General features: G+C 43.4%; 1 protein-coding gene across 1 annotated transcript in view; it reads right to left on the reverse strand.

The window, feature by feature from the left end:
- emilin1a (elastin microfibril interfacer 1a) overlaps nt 1-12,325 on the reverse strand; it is a 42,665-nt gene that overhangs the window by 18,670 nt on the left and 11,670 nt on the right. The window contains exon 2 of the mRNA XM_080744417.1: nt 5,737-5,853. Coding sequence (XP_080600543.1) covers nt 5,737-5,853 — 117 coding nt within the window. The remainder of the gene's footprint in view (nt 1-5,736; nt 5,854-12,325) is intronic.

Here is a 12,325-nt window from a genome sequence, read left to right on the forward strand (position 1 = left end):
ATGAAAGCAATACTATCAGTTTTATAACACTGTATAATTACAATTACAGTATAAGCACAAAGCACTCATACTGTACTCCTAATGCAATCATAACACATTATAAAGCCTTTATGTGATTTGGAGGGGTTGTTGGTTTCTGAATGTGCAAAATAAAATGTAAATCTGAATGAAAAAATTATTAAGTAGAAATAACATGTTTTCGCCGTTAATATGTAATTAGAAGCACAATCAAGAATATTTAGTTAGTAGGCTAAAGTTGTTCAGAGGAGGAGAGAGAGAGAGAGTGAGGACACACTCAGATTGGCCGTTCACGCAAGCTTGCTCTTCATGCAGCAGGGAAGACCCCCTCCTCCCTTTTGCCCCATAAACATAAACAGTTAATCTATTTTTATAGAAACATTGTTTACTTTTACTATTACTATTTTACGGTTGCTCTCTCAAGTCTCAACAGCCTTGGGATGGTGGATAGTAGCCTCGTAAACCAGATGGGAGGAGTCAGTTTACTAGGCTAGGTGGATAGTGCATAACAGGGTGGGCATGCATATATCCCTATTTGCATCGTTCCCAAGTAGTCCGGTAACCAACGGGCACTGGTCTAGGACATCTAAAACTGTGGTTTGGTTTCAACCTTTTTCACATCAAGGATCATTATTTATTCAGCATTTTGAGTCACAGACCACCATTTGATGCCATTTTGCCTCTCAGACCCAAAACGTAGAATATTTTGTTATCGTTGGGATAGGATTTTGTCCACAATTCCATGCTGTATTGATGTGGTACCACAGGAGAGATAACGGGCAAACGATCAAAATAACAATTATTCTACGTTCTCTAATTGTGTAGTCTTGCTTGTGGACTTACTGTAAGTAGTGCAGCTGTTTAACAATAATTAAACTCTTGAGAGTTGAGTTTTTCTTTACATAAAGAGGAGGCAGGGACGTGCTGGGCCCCTGATTCAGCCAGGGAAAAAGAGTTGGAGAGGCCCTCATTGCATGCTATAGAGATAGAGATCTCTCTCTATAGCGCTGCTGCAACTCAAAGATTTGCCATTTCAGATCACGATAAGTGACAAGCCAGTGGGCCAATTACATGAGTTATATTTCGTCGTTGTCGGGTGGAAACCTTGTATGTCCAAAACCGTTTGTTTTGTATTTATCATTTAAAAAATCAATTAAACTAGTGAAAACAGCAGAATTAAACTAGTGAAAACAGCAGATCTAAAGTACACAACGCCTCGCGGTGCGAGGCGTTGTGTGCTTGTAGATCTGCTGTTTTCACTACTTTCGTGCGACATCCTTGTATGATGAAAAAATGTACACATTTGAAACTTGGAGATACAAGGTTTCTGCCCGACAGTGACGATTGACTTTGTTGGCCGCCCAGCCCCCAAAATGGAACGAAGGCCGACATTTTATTTTAATTTTTTTCCTAATGGCCGGCCTGGACCGGCCGGGAATGAACTGGCCGTTCGGAAGTTGGCCGCTTTTCCCAATGGCCAGCATGTCCCTGAGAGGAGGAGGAACATGGCGAGAAGAGGTGCGCGGTTTCCTCTCAGTCACACAGTCCAAGTGTAATATTACTCAAAACCTATACCATTGCCTTTTTTAATTAGCCTAGAAGTCTCTGCACGCACGTGTTTGGTTAGTGTGCGATGACATGCACGCACGCACACGCGTTTGTTCAGTGCGTGTTTGTATGCTGGAAGGTCAGTGAGTCATGAAGGCCGGCGGTTGTGTGACTTTGGTTTTTCGGGGGGGTGGGGGGGGGGGGGGGGGTCGCCAGTTGAAAAGTTGAGAGGCATTGGTCTAATGCATATCAAACCGATGGCCCTTGAAATATTTAAGGTTGAGAATCACTGGTGTAGAGCAGGGGTCTTCAATGTTTTCAGGCCAAGGACCCCTTAGTTGAGAGAGAAATGAAGCAGGGACCCCCACAACCTCTTCATAGATTCCATATAGTTTAATTGTTTTACAGCACCATCATCATTGTACTTTGGATTCATGTGATATTTAATCACTTGAACCGTCAGTACACAATAAACTTGACCTTTCACTCTGCACTTAGTGTGCTCTTTTCCCCCTCTACACCAAAACTATTTGCCAAAAATAGCCGATCTACAAGCTTGTAGATCTGCTATTTTTGGCTAAAGTTCTCTGAATATGGACGCTAGGGTTCAAGTGGTTAATATAAAAAAGGAGGAAAAAAGGTTTCTATCACACAAAGATTTGGAGGACCCCCTATAGTAACTCTGAGGACCCCCTCGGGGTCCCGGACCCCCTGTTGAATACCCCTGGTGAATACCCCTGATGCATAGCTAAAAAGGAGGGAAGGAAAATAAATAAATAAAGAAAGAAAGAAAGAAAGAAAGAAAGAAAGAAAGAAAGAAAGAAAGAAAGAAAGAAAAAACAGCACAGGGGAAGCAGTGATCCTCTACTGATGTGAGTGGCGGGTGAGGTTTAGGTCATACGACTTCTGCCATCTTTAAAATATTATTCCTGACATGTTATCCAAAAGCCAGTCCATCAAAAACATTTCACTTGGCGGTCCGGGTTCGTGATTGCTTCTTTTAATGTGTTATCCAGCTCTGTGGTCCGAAACAGACCAACGCTTAAAGTAACAATGCAATAAAGTGGCTGTGGCCGGAAGTCTTAATGAAGATTCATAGCAAATTCCTGGGCACGTTTAACAAGTTCTATAAAACTCAGCAGGTCAGGCGGTAATGTCCCGAGTGTTAATTTAACTCTGGAATTGGATTACGCTACACTTTCAGAGTAGAATTAACGCTCCGCATTTTGCTGTGAACCCACACGCAACATTTGAGGTACGCTCCACTCTCCTCTAGATCCCTTTTTTGTTGCCACAGAAAAGACTCTGACTTCCAAGTTTGTGAGCGTGTGAAAAAGTGAGCCAGCTTCCTCCCGAGACGAGGGCCAAATCAAGGCATAGCGTGGAAGAGAACGCAGAGAAGGGGGATATTAAAGAAGAAAGACCGAAAAACAAAACAGAAAGAGAGAAGCGGTTGTTTTGACAGGAGTAGGGCGGCCAGACTTGTGGTGCCTGGATCCCCCGATGTGTTCATTCTTAACATAGCGCAGGTTTATGCCAAGGCCCCTAGCTCTGGTAGAAGGCAGGCACAGGGGATCAACATGGCAGACCTGGCTAAAACGCCCCAAAACGTTGTAAATATCTTTGAAGAAAAGGCTCAGACAGTTATTGCACAGACCATAATAGGCTCCTAGTGAGTGCGAGGACCCAGGTTTGAATGGGACCCCCCTTCTTGTCTCGCATGTCTCCCCTGTCTCTCAGCCCTTAATTGGAAAACTGTCACTCTACAGTCTACACGTACTTGGGTCATGGCCCTTGGGGGTCTGACAGGGCCAGGGGCCCCGTAAGCATGATGTCAGACACCGTCCGCACTGACACAGGGCAACCAGATGATACTGTTTGTCCGACTTTATTACTTCCATCTTTCCAGATAAACTTTATTTCGCCGCTCTACTCCTCCCACAGTTTTGGTGGCACGCACTTAGGCCATCTGTCAAATCGACCGGCTTCATCGTTTTTTGCTAAGAGATATGTTATATAGTTTAATTTATATACATTTATTCGTTAATTAATTTTCTCCATTTTGACTTGGATGGGAAAAAATGCAAAAAAACTACTTTTCCCAAATATGGAGATGTCTGACGTCATAGACCACATGAAACTGACACAGTATGTCCATATATGGGCATTCCAAGATATGGCATCAGGGATCTCCATTTACAGTATGTGCATAAAAGGGACAAAGACTGACACAGACATCTTCATATATGGCCATTCATTTATAAGTGAATTAATTTTCCCCATAGACTTGAATAGTGAAAATTCAAACCGTAAGACGGAATTAATTTGCAAGTGTGACTCGCATCATGGCAACCACGCTTGCAATTTCCAATTGCCACACTGACATCATGGAACCCAAATACAACTAATCTGAGAAGTTTTTATTCTGAGAAGTTTTTATTTCTTTCGCTACTTGTCTTGGGGGGGGGGGGGGGGGGGGGGGTTCTGCAGAGAAAAGACAGGTAGAACTAACTTTGGAACTCCATACAGTATATGGAGCTGGCTGATTCATCTGATAACAGGGACTCCACATTCAGACATGGCTGTCCTGCTGATTTCACAAGTTACAGCCAATGACAAACATATATTTACATAAGAGTCCAGACTGGGACATCAGTCATGACGGCAGCCATCTATGGAGTATCTATGACAAATTTGGTCAATGTTCCAGCACGGTCACAGCCCCATTGACTTTACATTATGAAATTAAAGCTAAATGTTTCAAAACGTATAAAACTGGCAACCACTTATCACATACTTTGAGGGTCTGAGGACACTTGCAGTAGATTGACCAACACTGTATAACTTAGAATACTTGATGGCCATCTCTCGAGGCAACCTGTAATGATACACGCAATTGAGGAGGATGAGGTCCGTTAACACTCTGTCTATCGACTTGATCTGTGTAAATAGTACAACTACGGTTTCTAGAAGACTTAATTCCAATGTTATTTTTACTATGTGTGTATGTATGTGTGTGTATGTATGTATGTATATGTGTATATGTGTGTATGCATGTGTGTATATGTATGTATGTATATATATGTATATATATATGCATTTTTTTATTTTTTTATTTACTATACTCAACTTGTTTGTGTAACAATTTTTCTTTACTATCATGTATAATGTGTACGCTGATTTATTGTTTTGTATTTATTTTCACTATTACTGTCTCTATTATTTTACAAGGAGTGATTTATGATAGCAATATGGGGGGAGGGTTGGGAAAAGGGGAAAAAAAAGAAAAAGAATGTCTTTGCAATATTGACTTGTTTAATATATGATGTTGAAACATGTGACATGAATAAAGATATATATAAAATGACAAAACGTATAAAACATTTGTGGAATCTCTAGATGAGATGAGATAGATTAGACAGCCAGAAAGCCTTGTTTGAGAGAGAGAGAGAGAGAGAGAGAGAGAGAGAGAGAGAGAGAGAGAGAGAGAGAGAGAGAGAGAGAGAGAGAGAAAGAGAGAGAGATGATGATGGGAAAGGAGAAGAAACAAATTGTTTGTTATAAGACAGAGAGAGAGGAAGGAAAGACAACTTAATTCAGAGGGTGGAGAAAAATGAAAAGAGATATTAAACTGGAGAGAGAGAATTTCCTCTGTCATGTATTGTGTGCATTCGTGCATGAATGTGTGTGCGTGCGTATGCGTGTGTGTGTTAGGGATGGGACGATAAGCGATATTATCATTTATCTTGATAAAAAACACAAAAATCGTACCACAGAGATTTAATCCATGGTGATATCGTCCTCCGTCATGCACTCGGATCAATTCACCTTTTATTTGCCGAGCTGCATAAAAGTTACTTATAATATAGGTACTTGATACAGTCTTTTTTTCACTCTCTATCAAATCTCTTTACCAAAAAAAAAAGATTGTAGATCTGCTATTTTTGTGGTAAATGTTCCGCCCCAGGATAATGGATTTTGATTATCGCGATATTGTAAATCGCGATTTCTTTTGTCACAATAATATGAAATAAATATGAAATGTTCATATCGTCCCTATAGTGTGTGTGTGTGTGTGTGTGTGTGTGTGTGTGTGTGTGTGTGTGTGTGTGTGTGTGTGTGTGTGTGTGTGTGTGTGTGTGTGTGTGTGAGAGAGAGCTGTATACTTACGCCACCCTGGGACACTGTCCCCAGGCACAGCGCTGGTAGTCTGGCTTCACGTACGTCTCCACTCCGTCCTCCATCACACAGCTGATGGTGCGTGTCACCACGTACGCACACCAGTTCCTGTCAAAGCAGCAACACACACATACATGTTAAATGGAGCATTTATACAGCGATTTTACCCAAAGCAGCTCAGCTCAGTGGCCTTTTGGTTAGAGAGCAGTGTTTCTCAAACTTTCAAATAGTGTACAAATGGAACCAAATGATTGAAATGAACCCCCCTAAAGCAGGAGTCTTCAATGTTTTCAGGCCAAGGACCCCTTAGATGAAAGAGAGATGAAGCAGGGACCCCCACAACCTGTTCATAGATTCCATATAGTTTCATTGTTTGACAGCACAATCATCAGTGTATTTTGGATTCATGTCAATTTGTGTTTTCAGATAATTAACCACTTGAACCGTCAATACTTGACCTTTCAGTCTGTACTTAGTCTGCTCTTTTTCCCCTCTTATCTACACGAAACCTCTTTGCCGAAAATAGCCGATCTACAAGCTCACAACGCCTCGCGCTGCGAGGCGTTGTGAGCTTGTAAATCTGCTATTTTTGGCTAAAGTTCTCAGAATATGGACGCTAGGGTTCAAGTGCTTAATAAAAAAACAGGAAAAAAAGGTTTCTATCACACAAAGATTTGGAGGACCCCCTGTAGTAACTCTGAGGACCCACTAGGGGTCCCGGACCCCCTGTTGAAGACCTCTGCCCTAAAGGAACCCACAGAGTCCCTGGAATCCACTTTGAGAACCACTGGGTTAGAGTGTCCACCCTGAGACTGGGAGGTCGGGGTTCAATCCCCAGCCAGGTCATACCAAAGACTCTGAAAAGTGCAGGACCCAGTGCCTCCCTGCTTGGCACTCAGCATCAAGGGTTGGAGTGGGGGTGAGTCCAATACTAGCGTCATGTCCAGGGGGTGTACTTGTACATAAAGCTGTTTCACGCTACAGAAACAGGAGATAGGCTCCTACCCTATGGGCCTCATGGCTCGGCAAGGCTCTTACTTTACTTTATCCAAAGCGCTTTACATAGATCATGCATTACATTCATCCATTCATTCACACACACATTCATACACCGATGGCGGAGGAAACCATGCAAGGCACCAACCTGCTCATCGTTGAGTTCAGGGGTCTTACTCAAGGACACTTCGAGCCCGGGATCGAAATGGGAATCTCGCGGTTCCCATCCGGGCTGCTCTACCAGCCACGCTACCCCTGAACCCCTGCTGCCCCATGATGTTGGTGTTACTTGTGAAGACATTATTTTATATATAGACACTATTTTGTTGCACAAAAACGGTATGCAACTACAGTATGTAAATCAGACATAACTCTAAAGGCCCATTCCCACTGGGCCAGACACAGATAAAAAATATCTGTCTCCATTGAAGTGGATGAGACAGGGGCCGCTCTCCATTCCGACATGCTGCCATTCAGACATTGACTTCTAATTGTCTGAGTGGCGGCACTTCCATAGAGGTTAGCTTTAGGGTTAGGATTAGGTATAGGGGTCAGTGTCGGAATGGGGGGATGTCGGAATGGCAACATGTCGGAATGGGGGGATGCACCCGGATGAGACTGGACTACCATCCACTTGCTATTTTTTTTATCTTCAACAGATAAAAAAATATCTGTCCAATCTCATCCATTTCAATGGAGTCAGATATTTTTGTATCTGGCCCAGTGGGAATGGGCCTTGAGCCCTGAACCTGATCTCTTCATAATCATCCCCAACATGACGATTTTCCCAATTGTCAAGCCTATAACTCAACAAATCTGTTTTAACCATAAAACATCAATTTCTCTTCTGGAACCAGGAAAATTGTCCTCAAAAAGTCTATTTCTCAAATTCTACTATACTTGTGGGACATTTGACCCTCACAAGTATAAGTAATCACACACACACGTGTGCACACAACCGCACGCACGCACACATTTATGCACACAGCTGGAGATGATGATATAGATGAGTCACACTATTACTATTGGCAGTGGAGTCGTATTCCAAAATAGCTCACAATAATAATCACATTCAGGTCTGTTCTACTGTTACAGTCCACTCAGGTTCACATGTGGGCAAACATACCGTAACAGCCCACACACACACACGTGCATGCACACAAACACTCACTATCACACAGCACACTCTCCCTCTGTTTATAACACACAAAATGGTCTCATTTGCTGAGTCTCAACGACTCATTCAAGTGTGCACGCATGCAAGCACACACACGCACACGCACGCACACGCACGCACGCACGCACGCACGCACGCACGCACGCGCACACACACACACACACACACACACACACACACACACACACACACACACACACATACACACACAATCTCTCTCTCTCTCTCCCTGATTTATACTAAGTTCTGTGCCTGCGCCTTCACACCAGAAATAGCAGATTTACAAGCTCATGACGAGTCCTGCTGCACAGCCGAGTATAAATCAGGCGTATTTTTTCCCCCCACTGTCATGATGATGCAGCTCTTTGAGCTCAAGAGATCAGCGTTGATAGCGGTCCAGATAGACTCGAGACAAAGGCGTCCTTCTGTCTTTGGCCCGGACAAGACAGTCGTCCTCCATCATCATTTTCATATCGTCAAACTATTCACCCCCCCACCACCCCACTCGACCACTATTTCCCTGCTGGTTAATACAGCCAATTAGTGTCAGCCCAGAGTTCAGCCAAACAGAACTCCTCTGGAGGGATCAGAGATTTCAGATGGAATGCACTCCGAGCTTCACTTCATACAGGAGTTTCCATCAGCAACTTCCCTTTCGTCTGTCCGTCCGTCTCTGTGTCTACTGTATCTCTGTATGTCTGTTTGTCTGTCTCATTGTCAGTGGTGGAAAAGGTACTCAGAGATTTTACTAAAAAGTTAAAGTATCAATAATGCATTATAGAAATACTCTGTTTCAAGTAAAATACCTCAAAAATGTACTTAGGTACAGTACTTAAATAAATGCACTTAGTTACTTTACACCACTTCTCACTGTATGCCTCTATCTCAGTATTTCTCCTGTGCTCTCTCGTTATATGTCGTTCCTGTATCATACTTTCACACTGTCATTCTGTCTCTCTGTCTCTTCTTCTCTCCGTCTCCCTCATCTCAGTACAATACAATCAATCATCAATAATACAATAAAAATAAAATATGTACAGTTGAAAGGGGTGGAACAGTTTTCATGTATGGAGATTACTCGATGCAGACAGTGCAAGGATGTGTACACGATGATCAGTCTTTAAGGTGGTTGTGTTCCATTTGATATCCTTCTCCTATCACAGCAGCTCACAAATCTTGCTGCTCTCTCTCTCTCTCTCTCTCTCTCTCTCTCTCTCTCCCCCCCTCCCCTCCTCTCCTCTCCCTAGACGTTAATCGGTGTACTTCATTCCAGGGCTTGTCTGACTGACATATTGAGTTTATCATGGTTTGTCCTCTCCTCCCACTGACCTGTTCGTCCCGTGGCTACTGTACTAAGTGTACATGGGAATGTGAACATGACCAAGTATCTGTCACACTCCATCATGAAGGTCCTTCATTGAGCTCGAGGGAATTTCTACTCATAAAGTGCTGGAAAGAAACATACATTGAACTTAATATTAGTGAGTCCAACGTTTAATTTTTTACCAGTTTGCTCTTACAGGCCAAATTATAATCACATTTGATTAGTGGATGGAAAATTGGATATTCGGATCAAAATATACCGTAGGTCAGTTTTACTACAATGTTGACAAGAAAGTGCAACACAATTTAACTATATTTTATATTACTAGTAAGATGTGCAACCTCGCCCTAAAGGATGTGGACATCAGGGATCTCCATATATGGGCATAAAAGGGATTTGTTCCCCTGGCATCACAGAAATCTCCATATCTCCATATATGGGCATAAAAGGGATCTGCTCCCCCTGGCATCACAGGGATCATCATCTCTCTAACAGGGCATCATTAATATTGATGACATCAGGGAACTCCATATATGGGCATAAAATGGATTCTGTTAGTGTGACATGACAGTGTGTGATGTCAGAGCAGCAAACCCATTCTGGTCCCCTGACATCACAGTGACATCAGAGCATGATGTCAGAGCGGCAAACCCATAGACCGTAAAAATGTGTACACGTCTACACGGACGGACGCGGACAAGCTGTGACGTTTCTCATAGTAAACTGCGACCTTTGGTCACAAAAAAGTATGAAATAGGGCTTACTGCAAGTGGCACTCACTCTGCTTATTGTATACCAGTGTTTCTCAAACACTTTCATGTCAAGAAACCCCAAATGTATATATATATTTGGCTGTGGACAGCCATTTGGAAATGTTTTGTACCAGAGACAATTCGTCAACATTTGTCAAAGAGTTTCTAAAAGAGACACAAAATGAAATCAGGCATAGGTGTTTAAACTCTTCCTCATTATGCTGTGACTCCCTTCAGACTGAGAACCACCGTTGTACACATAGGGAACACTCCTACTCTCATATGATAAATACATTATACTAACACTAGCACAATCCTAAGGGATGTCGTGGTCCTGTATGGTTTGTAGGCAAAGAGTTTGTGGCAAAATCTCTGTCGACTAGAGGAATGTGTATGTTCTCAACATATCCTGTTACTTACGATATACTTGAAGCTCATTCAAAAATGTCTGTGGGTTTGAGTCGAACTCAACCCATCATTGGTTTGGACGTGAGCAGACAATCTTGGCCTGGACCAGACACGTCTCGGTGCGCGTCCAATCAGCGTGCCGCCTGCCCTGCTCCAAAAATTGCATTTCAGTGTGCTGCTGAGCTTTGCTGCGCTGCGTTGCACCGGAGGACTGCCATGTTGTACTGATCTGTGAAGTGAAGTGCTTTGATCTGGTGTGTTATGCGGGGGACTTGGACTTGAACGCGGGGGGAGGGGGATTCAGAGCATAACTGAGAGCCACAATACATCTTAAATTAACTGCCGTTGATGAATCGAAACAGTGCTGCCTTTGTCCCCCGCGCTCATCACCCACAGTGCCTGTTCAAGCCGTTATTGCAGCTACGTTAGTGTGTTGCATTGCGGCTATTTCCGGCAAAGAGGTTTGGTGTAGAGGGGGGGGGGGGGGGGGGGGGAATAGCAGACTAAGTACAGAGTGAAAGGTCAAGTTTATTGAGTATTGACGGTTCAAGTGGTTAAATAGCTGAAAACACAAATTGACATGAATCCAAAATACACAAATGATTGGGCTGTCAAACAATGAAGCTATATGGAATCTATGAAAAAAGGTTGAGGGGGTCCCTGCTTCATCTCTCTCACAACTAAGGGGTCCTTGACCTGAAAACGTTGAAGACCCCTGCTTCACAGCATTTTCACAGCATTTCTGACAAATTATGTTACACTGTGTTTTGTGTTTTAATGTCTTCAGCTGTGCTGTGCTGTGCTGTGCTGTGCTGTGCTGTGCTGTGCTGTGCTGTGCTGTGCTGTGCTGTGCTGTGCCTTGCTGTGTTTGAAGGACAACTTAAGATTGTTCAGTGCTGTCTCTTGACTTTGTCATCCAAGAGAGTTGTGCTAACAGGGCCGCAGTGATTCATGTATTGCAATCACATGCGCCGTGACCACACTGTCTGTCACAAAGGTCGTGTCTCGGTGTTGCGTTGTGTTATGTCGCATTTCGCGGACATGTTGTGGTACGTTGAGTTATGGCGCACTCGTTGGAACTCGGCTCTTTAACGTCAGGACTTTGAACTTGAACTCAGACTTGAGAACTCACACCCAGGAATGCGACAAGGCCACGGCATAGCATGCATCTTAATCCCCCCGCTGTGATAAATGAACCCAAACGGTGCTCGGCCTATCCCATCAGGGGTGTCACAAGGGGGGGGGGAAGTGGGACTGAGTTACTAGGGCCCAAGGTGGAGGGGCCCTAGTAACTTTAGCTATTGACAAATAGCAGATCTACAAGCTCACATGCGAGCTTGTAGATCTGCTATTTTTTAAAAGTCGTGAAAATGTGTGAAAATCTTTGAATATTATGTATTTTTTAAGCGAACATTTGTAACTACATTTTGGCTTCTGGGAGGTCCCTGGAACTAAATATTTTGAGATAGGAGTCCGTGGCCAAATACATATCATCTTGGGGGTCCTTCACATGAAAAAGTTTGAGCACCACTGACATGGAAACATAGGTTTCTTGCACACACTTTCAAGATTTTTCAAAAATAGCAAATATACAAGCTCGCCGAGTGCCGCGCTGTGAGCTTGTATATCTGCTATTTTTCAATAGTTAACATTCATGGGGGGCCCGCACTGAATCCTTGTTCCCAGGGCCCATAATTTGGTGCGACGCCCCTGATCCCATTGTGTTAACAGTAGACAGTATTTTTAGTGTGACAAGAGGGTTCAGAGATGCCCCGTTGGAGCCATCCATTTATCAATGCCCGACAGACTCTCTGGGGTCGTAGAGACACACCAGATAGAGCATTAAAGCCGGTAACGTTGACACCCAAGTGCTCATGACAGAGACCAGACGCTGCGCTTCATGTAAACAAACTCACCCACCTC

This window comes from Nannobrachium achirus (genome assembly GCF_963921795.1).
Source record: "Nannobrachium achirus genome assembly, chromosome: 16".
Classification (NCBI taxonomy): Eukaryota; Metazoa; Chordata; class Actinopteri; order Myctophiformes; family Myctophidae; genus Nannobrachium; species Nannobrachium achirus.